General features: G+C 32.7%; 2 protein-coding genes across 2 annotated transcripts; one reads left to right on the top strand and one right to left on the bottom strand.

Moving 5' to 3' along the window:
- The first annotated feature begins 1,132 nt into the window (after nucleotides 1-1,132).
- LOC114170412 (putative uncharacterized protein DDB_G0282133) lies at nucleotides 1,133-6,997 on the top strand. The gene has a single exon (XM_028055889.1). It carries the CDS (start codon nucleotides 1,133-1,135, stop codon nucleotides 6,995-6,997), a length of 5,865 nt encoding a protein of 1,954 aa, XP_027911690.1.
- A 3,449-nt stretch (nucleotides 6,998-10,446) lies between these two features.
- LOC114168585 (protein JINGUBANG-like) lies at nucleotides 10,447-12,046 on the bottom strand. The gene has a single exon (XM_028053473.1). It carries the CDS (start codon nucleotides 11,960-11,962, stop codon nucleotides 10,568-10,570), a length of 1,395 nt encoding a protein of 464 aa, XP_027909274.1. The 5' UTR covers nucleotides 11,963-12,046; the 3' UTR covers nucleotides 10,447-10,567.
- Between the last annotated feature and the right edge of the window lie 1,553 nt (nucleotides 12,047-13,599).

Here is a 13,599-nt window from a genome sequence, read left to right as displayed (position 1 = left end):
TTATTAAGAACATCGAAACAATTTCAACTGAATAATTGCAAAACTATCTTCTTTCTTTTTTACTACAAAAAGACAACTGAATTTTGCACACATTATATAAACCCGTAAAAAAATAAACACACACATTCATGATTATTGTTTTTTACATTAAAACAATAATTGACAAATATAGAACAAAAAATTCATAATTCAACTTTTTTTCCCCCAACATATCTTTTTATTGCAATTATAAATTGGAAAACTAAAAATATTTTGATTGATTGAAGTTCTAAAGTAGAATCGTCTCTTCAAACTTTTTTTTTTCAAAATAAATGAATTCTCAACCCTTATTTAGTTTTTTTATTTATTAAATTTAGTATAAAAGAGACATAGGACCTCTCTAATTTATTAGATCTTAAAACTAAAATTTCTTCAAATTTTTTAATTATAAAAGTTTTCGTTTTGATTTAAAATCTACCATTTTTCTGTAATAACAATAATATAAATAATAAATAATTTTTATTTAATACATGTATACATATAACTATATTGTACAACATTTTTTTACCTGTTTTCATGACACTATTAATTTAAATTATCCTTTTAATTTATTTAAATTATAATATGATCGATTTTTAAATATTGAATTTTAAAAGAGATAATAATTGCATTCCCTTTTTATTTAAAAAGAAAAAGTAAAGCTACATTTTTAAAAGGTAAAACATTAACGGTTTGACACTACATAGTCAAAATATAAGATTCTAATAGTAGATATTAGTAAAAATTAATATAAAACAGCTTAGACACCATATATAATTAGGCAAAATATAAGATTCTAATATTAGATATTAGAAGAATGTGTGCTAAAATGGAAGTTTTTATTGGTGTATATCTTTTCTCATAATAGAAAATAGAGTCATACATTGTTTCATCACCTTACATATTTGTCTATTATCTCACCGTTTCTCCACCTTTAATTATATACGAATATGCTTTTCTTAACATATAGCACAACTTTCAACTTTGCTACACAAATGCAACTTAAAACAAAATTCATAACATTTTCAAATGTTGTTTCCTCATGTTATGGTCTCTGAAACCAACAAAATCTAACATTTCATCCTCATTAATATTCATTTTCTCTCAATATTGAATGACAAATGCACATGGCGGCTCCATGTTAGTGGAGCTAAATGCACACAATGCCTTGCATAAACCCAAATTCGAAACGTTATCGCATTATGAACCCCCATTTATTACTTTCAACAATGAGGACGATGATTTCAACCTTGACCATAATCACAATTACGACGATAGCAACAACAATAATGCCTCTCCATACAACATGTCCCCATGGAACTACCATCCCAACACCTCTTCTCCGATCAAAAGGTCTCCTTGGTCATTACCCAACTCAACTGCAAACCACCACAACGAAGATTACCCCCCTGAAACAGAGCTCATTGGATCCCTCGTTCGTGAAACAGGACACATATATTCTTTAGCTGTTTCTGGAGAATTGTTATATGCAGGCTCCGATAGTAAGAACATAAGAGTTTGGAAGCATCTAAAGGATTTCACCGGTTTCAAATCAAACAGTGGTTTGGTCAAAACCATAGTAATCTCTGATGGCAAAATTTTCACTGGCCATCAAGACGGGAAGATAAGAGTATGGAAAGTTTCATCCAAGAATCCATATAACTACAAACGTATAGGGAGCTTGCCCACGTTTAAAGAATACGTGAAATGCTCTATGAACCCAAAGAACTACGTTGAGGTTCGACGAAACAAAAATGCAGTGAAGGTGAAACACTTTGACGCCATTTCGAGTCTAAGCTTAAACAAGGAAGAGGGGGTGTTATACTCTGGATCGTGGGACAAGACGCTCAAAGTGTGGCGCTTGGCGGATTCAAAATGTTTAGATTCTATCAGTGCACATGATGATGCAGTGAATGCAGTGGTATCGCTGCTTGAAGGAAGCGTATTAACAGGGTCTGCGGATGGGACAGTGAAGTTATGGAGGAGAGTGAATGTGCAAAAGGGGGAGAAAGAGAAGAAGTCAAAACATGTGTTGGACCGGATTTTGCTAAAGCAAGAAAATGCTGTTACAGCGTTGGCAGTGAATTGCATGGCCACAATAGTTTATTGTGGTTCTTCAGATGGGTTAGTGAACTTTTGGAAATGTGACCATAAAGGTGAGTACTTGCAAGGTGATGTCTTAAGGGGTCACAAACTTGCCGTGCTTTGCCTTGCCACAGCTGGGACCCTCATATTCAGTGGCTCAGTGGATAACAATATATGTGTGTGGAGGCACAATGAAAATGGGTTTCACACATGTCATTCAGTTTTGATAGGTCATACAGGACCTGTTAAGTGCATTGCTGTGGAGCAGCAACATCCACAATCAGAAAGGGAACAAGGGTGGATTGTGTATACCGGGAGCATGGACAACTCAGTAAAGGTGTGGCATGTGTCTGAACATGTGTCAGAGGTGGGCACAATCCAATGCAAGACCACTTTGAATCATTTTGATTCTTCGTGTTCCTCACCAAGAACAATGAGTGTTAATTCTTCCATATCAGAAACATATTATTCCTCCCCACGAAAGTCTATTATAAGCCATGAAAACGACTTTGATAACCGTAATAGTGATGCTACTATCAGCACTTTGAGTGACAACAATAAGATTTGTGATAAAGAAGAGAAATATTACATTTCGGGTGACACTCATGACAACATAGATGATAATAGCATGAGAGTCATTGATTATGGGAGGAACAAACAAAGTAGCAGTGATGTTGCTAAAAATAATCATTCTACAAATAATAAGATTAATACTAAAAGTATTAAGAATGACCTTAAAAATGTTGATGATAGTAAGAATGACATCAATGACATTAAAAGGGTAAGTGAAAACATTGACATTATCGGCAACAACAATGTTGATATTGGCATACACATTATGAATGACAACAAAAATCACCGCACTCATGGTCTTAAAAGTAACAACAATGGTGACAACACAGATGTAAGCAAAAAGATTGACATTAGCAACAACAATAACAATGTCGATATTGGTAAATACAATGACAATGACAACACAAATTACAATATTAATGGTCTTAAGAGTAGCAATAATGGCAATAACCGCCATAACAATGGTGGTGCTCATGTCAATAACAAAAGTAGTTGCAACTTTGATAGCACAAAGAGTAAAGACATTATCATCGACAGCCAAGACAATGACACTACTAAGGACATTGAGAATGACAACGACAACAAGTGCAACAAAAGTGTTAGAATTAAAGCCACTATCACTAGAAGCAACAACAACAATATTGGTGATGTTAAAATCAATGGAAGCAAGTGCAACAATGTTGATGATGTTCGAAACCTTGAGTATGGAAATAAAAATGAACAAATAGATGAAAGCATTGCTAAAAGTATCAATGATCACAACAAAGGAGCATATATATGCAACTACAACAAGAATTATAACAATGGTGACAAAAGCATTGACATAGGCCTCAATCACAACACTAATGCAGGTAAAAGCATTGACCATCAAATTAACAATATGAACTATGATACTGCTTATGCAAATGGAAATAATATATGCAATAGTGATAACACTAAAAGCAGTGACAATGACACTACCAACAAATATCATAAGAATGTTACAAATAATATTATTGTCGGTAGAGACAAAAATTGCAACAATGATATTTCCAAAAGTAGTGTCAATGGAAACAACATTCATACAAGTGCTTATCACATTGAGAATAATATTCAAAATAGTGACAATGCCAAAAACAAAATCGACAAAAGGAATAATAAAACCTTTATGACTGGTGACAACAACATCTATGACTCTAATGATTCTCATGTGAAAAACATATCTTCTAGTCATGATACTAAAAGAGTTGGAAATGGTAAGAAGATTATGAAAGATGAAAATTGTAAGAGTGGTGAAAATGGAAACAACATTCAAGCATGTACTTATCACACAGAGAATAATATCCAAAATAGTGATGGTGTTAAAAATGGAGAAAACAAAAGGGACAAAAGAAATAAAACATCTACAAGTGGAGACAACAATATATATGATTGTGATAATTCTTTTGTCAATAACATCTCCCACAATCATGATGCTAAGAAAGGTGGCAATGATAAAAAAATTATGAAAGAAGATAATTTCAAGAGTGGTGGATATGGAAACAACATCCACACATTTGTTTATCACAATGAGAATAATATTCAATATGGTGATAGTGCCAAAAATAGAGAAAATAGAAATGACATAAAACATAAAACTTTTACAAGTGGTGACAATAATATATATTATTGTGATGATTCTAACATTAACAACATCTCCAACATTCATGATGCTAAAAAAGATGGAAATTTTAAGAACATTATGAAAGATGATATTGCTAAGAGTGGTTGCAACAAAAATAACGTTTATGTTAGTCTTCATCACTATGAGAATAATACCCAAAGTAGCCATGGTGCTAGAAACGGGGAAAACAAATCGGACAAAATAAATAATAAAACATTTACAAGTAGAGACAATGATATTTATGGTTGTGATGAATCTTATGACAACATCTCCAAAAATCATGATGCTAAAAGAGGTGAAAATGACAAGACTATGAAAGATGATAATTCTAAGAGTGGTGATAATGGAAAGAATATTCATGCAATTTGTTATCACAATAAGAATAATATCCAAAGTAGTGATGTTGATAAAGATGGAGAAAAACAAACAAACAAACAAAATGATAAAATCTTTCCAAGTGGTGACAACAATATCTATGATTCTGATGATTCTTTTGTCCACAACATTCATGCACATGCTTATGACAATAAGAATAACATCCAAAGTAATGATCATGCTAAAAATGGAGAAAAAAAAAGTGAGAAAAGAAATAATAAGACATTTACAAGTGATGACAACAATATCAATGATTGCGATGATTCTTTTGTTAACTACATCTCCAACAATCATGAAGCTAAAAAGGGGGGAAAAGAGATGAAGATTGTGAAAGATGATAATTATAAGAGTGGTGGCAATAGAAAAAACATTCATGCAAATGCGTATCACAATGATAATAAAATCCAAAGTAGTGATGGTGCTAAAAAAGGAGAAAACAAAACTAACAAAATAAATAATAAAACCTTTACGAGAAGTGACAACAATATTTATGACTGTGATGATTCTGTCAACAATATTTCCAAAAATCTTGATGTTAAAAGATGTGAGAATGACAAGAAGATTATGAAGGATAATAATTCCAAGAGTTGTGGTAATGGAAACAACATTCATGCACATACTTGTCATAATGAGAAAAACACCAAAACCGATGATGGTGTTAAAAATGGAGGAAACAAATCTAATAAAAGAAATAATAAAATCTGTATGAGTGGAGGCAATAATACATACAATTTTGATGATTCTTACGTCAACAACATGCCCAATAATGGTGACACTAAAAGAGGTGAAACTGACAAGAAGATTATGAAAGTTGATAATTTTAAGAGTGGTGGCAAAGGAAACTACATTGATGCACACAATGAGAATAATATCCAAAATAGAACCTCTACAAGTGGTGACAACAATATACATGATTATGATGATTCTAAGTTCAACAACATCCTAATAAATCATGATGTTAACAAAGGTGGAAATGACAAAAAGATTATGAAAGGTGATAATTCTAAAAGTTGTGGTAATGCGAATAACATTCATGCAAGTGTTTATCACAACAACAACAATACTCATCGTAGTGATGATGTTAAAAATAGTGAAAACAAAACTAATAAAAAGAGTAATAAAACTTTTACAAGTAGTGACAACAATATCTATCAGTGTGATGATTCTTATGTCAACAACATGCCCAACAACCATGATGCTAAAAGTGGTGGGAATGACAAGAAGATTATGAAAAAGGATAATTCTAAGAGCAATGACAATGGAAACAACCTTCATGCAAGTGTTTATGACATTGATAATAATATTCAAAATAGTGATAGTGCTAAAAAGAAAGTTGACAAAAGGAATAATAAAACTTTTATGAGTGGTGACAACAATACCTATGTCTATGATGATTCTTATGTCAAGAACAACACCAACAGTCATGATGCTAAAAGCGATGGAAATGACAAGAAAGTTATGAAAGGTGACAATTCTAAGAGTAAAGGTCAGGGTGGTCACAAGAATGATGATGCTAAAATTAGTGGCAATAACTATAATGCCAACAATAATGGTACTTCAAAGAGTACATATCACAGTGGTCACATATGCAATGATGTTTATGCCAATAATATTCCCAACAATGATGATGACACTAAGAATAATGACAATGGTAATTACATTCGCAACATTGATGGTGTTAGAAATGGCAATAACAACAACAATAATAATGTCAATTCTAAGGACAACGGAAAAGGAAATAATAATCATAAAAGTGTTTACAACAATGGGAATGTCATTTGCAATAATGATGGTGTTAAAAAAGTTAGCATTGGTAATCACAAGGGTGATGATGGTAGTTCTAAAAGAGGTAACAATGATAACAACAATCACAACCTTTATGGCACCACCAACCCTAAGAATGATGGTGTTAAAAGAAATGTTAGTGACTATAAGAACTTAAAAAATAATGGTGTTTGTGGCAACAAAAGTAATAGTTACACTGATAAAAGTAATTCCTACAAGGATGAGCTCAACAATAATAGCATTGGAAGCAATGACAATGGCCACAATCTCAATGACTACAAGACTACAAGCAATCTCAATAACAATTCCAACTATAGAAACATCAATGGTTCTAAAAGTGTTGAGAACAATATCAATCATAATCAAGATCGTGCTAAAATCAATTATGATGCCAACAATAGTAAAATCAATGGCAGTCATAGTCACTCAAACAATAATTTCCAAAACAATAACAATGATATCGGTGACAAACGAAACAAGAATGAGAGACATTTGCAAAGTAGAAATCAATGTAATTAATTATGTACTTTATTTTATTAGTTTATTACAAAATGAAGTTAATTAATGTTTTGAAAGATGTATATATTAAATTGTATGTATATACATAGAAGTGAAATGAAAGAAATGGAAAGGAAGTCAATCTTATACAAAATTATGAATTTTGAAACTTAAAAAAAATATGATAAATTAGTTAGATTTCCTTGAGAAGAACACTTAAATTACTTTAGTTACTCGTTTATCAAGTGAGATATAGAAAATTATCCTTTATTTAACTGAATATAAGAAACTAATACTAATATTACTTTTACCTATCTTTCACCTTCAATTTATACAAAATAACTAATATATATATATATATATATATATATATATATATTCTTTTATTTTATAATTTCTCTAAACTCTAATATTATATTAGATGATATATTTATTTATATTATTTTAAAATATAGTTTTAAAAATGTAATTTTTTAAGCCAAGAAAATCAATTAGAGTACGTAAATTTTGTTTTTGTAACCTTGACCTTGTATCACATATATATAGCCTTAATATATTATTTCTTTTTATAATTTGTTACTTTGTTAACTTCATTGTAATTTCTTTTGTTATATTTCATTTACACCTTTTTTAATGTTTTTCTTTGTCTTTTCGTGTTTTATATGGGGCTGTGTATTACATTTAATATATATATATATATATATATATATATATATATATATATATATATATATATATATATATATATATATATATATATAAAAGGTGATTCAAATGTAAAATATAGGGATTGATTATATTTCCAATTTTTTAATAAAATGAAAATTTATTTGTTTGTTTATGGTTATAAATTTGAAAAATAACTGATTTTTGTCACGAATTAATTCATTTAAGATATTTCATTTTTTTTTATCTTTTTAATATTTGAAAAAACTGAAATAAACTCATGAAAACTATTAAAATTTATTATTTTCTCTGCCTACGCTTATTCATTCTGAGCGTATCCAAGTGCTGAAGTGTGAAAATATGATAATATGGATTACAGTTTATAACACGCAAACACACAGATATGATAACTATTTGAAAAAACCAAATATTAACTAATTATAACATTTATGTCTTATATATTTAGAACTACTACATCTTGTTTTTATATTCATATTCAAATATTATATTAGATATTCTTGGAGTCAAATCATGAAGTCATATATCAATATTTATGTAATAAAATATTTTTTATACTATTGTCTACAGTATAAAATATCTAATACAAAATAGTTCCAGCTATTAAATTCAATCACTAAAAATATATAATATATTAAAATCTAGAAAAAAAATACTATTCACGATAATCTAATTTGATTTGATATAATTTCTGGATTTTATTTATTTTGAGAAAAAAAAAAACATTTTGAGAAAATGAAGTTTTTATTATTATTTTTAAATCAGATTCCTAACAGAAACATTATCTTACATGAGGGGTGGAAAAGTATAAATTTTACTCAGGAAAATATCACTGTTATTTTTATTAAATTAGTTAGTGTGATAACAATTTTAAATTTAAATAAAAAAAGTATTATTTCCTGATTATAGAAACTTGTATAAATAATCTTAATAACTATATTTTACCAAAATTAAGACAAATTTAATCATTCTTAAACATCATAATATTTAAGTATTCATATTTCCCAAAATTATGATTATCTGTTAAATACCAAAATCTTATTTCTATAGTAAACGCTTCCTTATGTTTATTTATCCTTTCACAAATAAAAGTTCCTAATTTTGACGTATTATTTATTTACTAGTAGTTTTAAAATAATAATTTATTTAATATAATAAATTGAATTAATTACTAATAGTTTAATGATTAAGAGGCTATTATAGTGCATTGTAATATTATATTGTAATATTCTATAATGTACTCGCAGTTTTTTTTTTTTTTTTTTAGTTTTTAAGTAGGCAAACTTATCGGTTCCTAAAAATGTGCATGATCGTGTAATTTGTCTATTTAAAAATTTATATCATTCTAAATAAAATATAGAAAAATAAAGCAAGATTATTTTTGAGACTTTTTTTTTTTTCAGTAACAAATGACAAGTGAAACAATTTTTTCAGACACCAATCCCTCGTTTTAAATGGTCATTATGACCATTGGTTTATATTAATGGAAATTTGTCTAAGGTCTAAGAAATACTAGCAAGTAATGGTGTGTTAAATAATAATGAAGGGCTAATTGATGAACAATAAAAGTAAATAGATGCATTAAAGCTAAAAGACTCGAAAAAAAAAAAAGTATTTGTTTTAAGCCAATGATGAGTTTATTTTAAAAACCATTCTCAGTTAAGAAACTATAGATATTTGTGATTCAATAAGAAGTATTAAAGATATGCAAGAGCCAAGAGGCAACAATCTCAAACTCTACTTGGCCGGTTTGAAACAATTTGAATGATGTTTGGAGAATCAATCACAAACTTGCATGTGTGAGGATGATTACAAAATGTCACAAACTATTACTGTTATAGAGTTCAAGAGTTCAGTTAATCATTCACCAAAAACTATCTCTTTATGTAAAACTCTCAACCGCTCGCACTAGGTAATCCAAATGTAAATCTAGGAAATAAAGCGGATAGTGTGATTGTTGATAAGAAATGTATCAAAGGCTTGCTTATCGGAATTTTTTTTCTATCTCACATTACTGAATGTTGTTTTTGCCACGAAGGAAGAAGATTATACTCTAAATTTGTCTTTATCTCTAGGTGTGACTTTTAACCATTCTCTCTCACGTCAAGATATATACATTTTAAGCATTTTGAACGTGAGACTAGACATTAATAGATGATTTAATAGCACATGTAAACCCAACTTGTAAGGATAAATTTTAAAACGCATACCATGTTAAAAAGTAGATTTTAAATCTAACTACAATCTTACAAAGCTGATATATAAAATAAAATTTACATTTACTTATATAACTAACAAACCAAATTTTGATGTTAAGTTAAACTTAAAATCGCAAATAGATCTTCTAACATGTCCAACCACATTTACTCTTCAAACATGTACACCTATGAGATGGAATCTGCAAGCCGAAACAAAAATTCAATGCGCTGCCGACTTGTGTTTCTCCATTACAGTTTTATTGATAAAGATTATTAGCAATTAACTGCGTTGTGTGATGAGTTGCATGAAGTATTATAATATGTTAGTGTGATGTGATGATGAATATGTGGAGGAGAAAACATGATCTAACCCGCTCTAGAAAATAATTCTTAGTAGATATTTTTACTTCATTTGTCCTATAATGGTTGCATCCGTGGAGCATATATAGTCATGCGCATGCAGGAACTGGAAATATCGTATATCCATATGTTACATGGTAGTTTGTCGTGTCAATAATTTTCTAGTAATCCATGTTGCAAACTAAATATCATTAAGTTTTGCAATATATACGCTAAAACTTCGTTCACTTGGCTAATTAACTTTTGCAATACTTAATACAAGGTTTGTACAAAGTGGAGTGTAAAAAAAATCCATGCCATGTGTATTTACAAGTTTCTGGATCACTCAGCTAATTAACCAAAACAATGTTTATGTGGTAAATGGACCCGGAGTGACCCAGGTTTGGAACGTGCTCAACTCCGGCGACTGTTCGGACACGCGCCACACCTTCACCGACTTGTCCAAGCTCCCTGTGTACACAATCCACCGCTGATCCCCTTTCTCGTCGCGAGGCTTCTCCGGCTGCGCCTGATCCTCCTCCACGGCGATACATTTAACAGGACCCACGTGACCCGTCAGAACCGAATGGCACGTGTGGAACCCACTCTCGTCGCGCTTCCACACGCACACTTTCTTATCCGCAGACCCACTGAAGAGAAGGTTCCCCGCCACGGCCAGGCAGAGCACCGCTTGCTTGTGCCCCCTCAAAACGCCCACGTGCGTGAACCCAAACTTCTCGTCCCTCTCCCAGAAGTTCACTATTCCATCGGAGGAACCGCAATAAAGCACCGTGCCGGCACGGTTCACCGCCAGCGCCGTAACCGCGTTCTCCTGCTTCAGCAAAACCCGGTCCAACACATGCTTCACCTTCTTCCCCTTCTCATCGCTCACCCTCCTCCACATCTTCACCGTCCCATCGGCGGACCCCGTCAACACGCACCCTCCGGACATCGCCACCACCGCGTTCACCGCATCGTCGTGCGCGTTGATCGACTCCAAGCACTTGAAATCCGCCACGCGCCACACCTTCACCGTCTTGTCCCACGACCCGGAGTACAGCAACCCTTCCTCCTTGTCCAGGCTGAGAGTCGAAACGGCGTCGAAATGCTTCACCTTCACCGCGTTCCGGTTCCGGCGAACCTCCACGTAATTCTTGGGGTTGATGGAACACTTCATGTATTCTTTGAACGTCGGCAAGCTCCCGACGCGTTTATGCTTGCTTGGATTCTTGGACGAGACCTTCCACACCCTGATCTTGCCGTCTTGGTGGCCGGTGAAGATTTTCCCGCCGGCGATTATTATGGTTTTAACCAATCCACTGCTGGATTTGAAGCCGGTGTAGTCCTTGAGATGCTTCCAGACTCTTATATTCTTGCTGTCGGAGCCGGTGTATAACAAGTCTCCGGAAACGGCCAAGGAATATATGTGACCCTCCTCGCGAACGAGGGATCCGATGAGGCTGTTGCCGGGAAGGTCGTCTTGGTGGTGGTGGAAGGGGTTTACGGCGGGTGAGGCGGGTAAAACCCACGGAGACTTGTTGAGAGGAGATGCAGAATGGTTTGGGTAGTTCCACGGGGACATGGAGTTGGGAGAGACATCATTGCTGCTATCTGTGTAGTTCCTGTGGGTGTTGTGGGGGTTGTATTGGAAGTTATCGTCATCGTTGTTGGGTTCGGAGTGCAACAAGGCTCCAAATTTGGGTCTGTGTAAGGCGTTGTGTGTGTTTGGCTCCACCAACATGGAGCCGCCTTGTGCGTTAGTCATTGGATAAGGAGAAACTAAGGAGAAATCTTAAAACGTTGAGATGTGTTTTCTGAGGTTGTTTTTGTGTGAAGGAATTGAAAGTTGAAAGTTGAGGCAGAGGTTTGTTCGGGGGATATATATAGCGAGAGGTGGAGGGAGATTGGGGCGATGGGTGAGCGACACGTGTGTGGGAGAAAATTGGCACGAGTTTTGGTGGGGAAGGAGTGCGATGTGGCGTGTGTTGGTTAATGAGAAGGCGATTTGTGAATTGCGATTGTTATGTTTGACTTTTGAATATCCATTGCGGGAAGAGAAGGGAAGGGATCGTCTAATGTTGACCTTTTTGGCTTGTCAAAAAGCCGCTTTTTAGCTGATGTCATCATGACGTTCGGGCATCTTTTCCTTTCCACATGCCGTGTCCCTTCTGCTCCTTATTTTTATCATTCATGGAGTCCCTTACATAGCACAATATATTAGAAGGTTGAATTCAACACGTAGAGTGGGTGAATTTAACTTCCTTGTTCCCACTGTCACAAGTGCAAACGTCGCAACCGTCCATCACCCAACATTCTTAATTACTGAAAATTCCTTATATCCCAAACCATGCATACACCAAAATATGGAAATGAAATTTCACATGACACCAGACACAGACAAAAATCTGGGATGTGAAATCAAAATGTTTGTTGAACCATATGCACTACGCTCTTTTAGGGTAACATTTAGATTCTAATCCAAAACTACCCAAAATGTTCGCAGATGGTGTTTAACTGTTCTTCTGGGTGAAATGTCTGCGCACTGTATCTGTCTACGTCTCTCGTATTGCCATCAAAACTTCAAACGTTGTTCAGTAGGACCACTAATTTTCTTAAGCCTAGCCCAGATCGAACTAATACGCGTGACCAAACATCTTCCTCTGTTGTCTTTCCCCTTTCATACTAGGAGCAAATAATTGTTTCAAATGTGAACTTGAATCTATGCTGAATACGAAGTTATGAACATGGGTAACGGATACTTGCTATATAAGTAAAGTAGGTCGCATCTATTTCTTGACTACCCAAACATTTTATGCCCGTTATAATTTAATCTAAGTCTACCGCTTCTTCCATCTCAAATTAATCTCTCCTCAAACATTTCCATTTATTTTAAAATACTTTTCATTCTGTAAAAATTATATTTTTCTTATAATACCTATATTTTATTATAATAAAAATACTCCTGTCAAAAATATATTTTGTTATTTAACTTGTATATTTAATATATTTATTATCTTAGAAATGAATAGCGTATAAAGAATTTATTATATTACGGAATCTTGTTGTACGGACTAGTTCTACATTTTCCCAAGGACGATTTAAATCTAGATCCCAATTCACAAGCATGACGAATATACACGTACGTTTACGTGTGTCTATATATCACGTGACAATAATTATATTATTACTATTACTATTATTATTATTATTATATTTTAAATTAATGTATTTTATTATTGCATATTTTAGATATAAAAGTTATAAGGAATTTGATGTCAGCATATATTTGTTTGAAATATTTTTTTTTCATCAAAAACTTTAAAATGAGTAAGCATTTAAATTATAAGGTTAGAATGTGTGAACGGTCTTATAATCTTTTAACTCTTTTGGATATTTTTCACT

The sequence above is a fragment of the Vigna unguiculata genome, chromosome 11 (genome assembly GCF_004118075.2).
Source record: "Vigna unguiculata cultivar IT97K-499-35 chromosome 11, ASM411807v1, whole genome shotgun sequence".
In the NCBI taxonomy this organism is placed as follows: Eukaryota; Viridiplantae; Streptophyta; class Magnoliopsida; order Fabales; family Fabaceae; genus Vigna; species Vigna unguiculata.
Note: the sequence above shows the minus strand (reverse complement) of the source record. Positions and strands in the feature narration are given on the sequence as shown.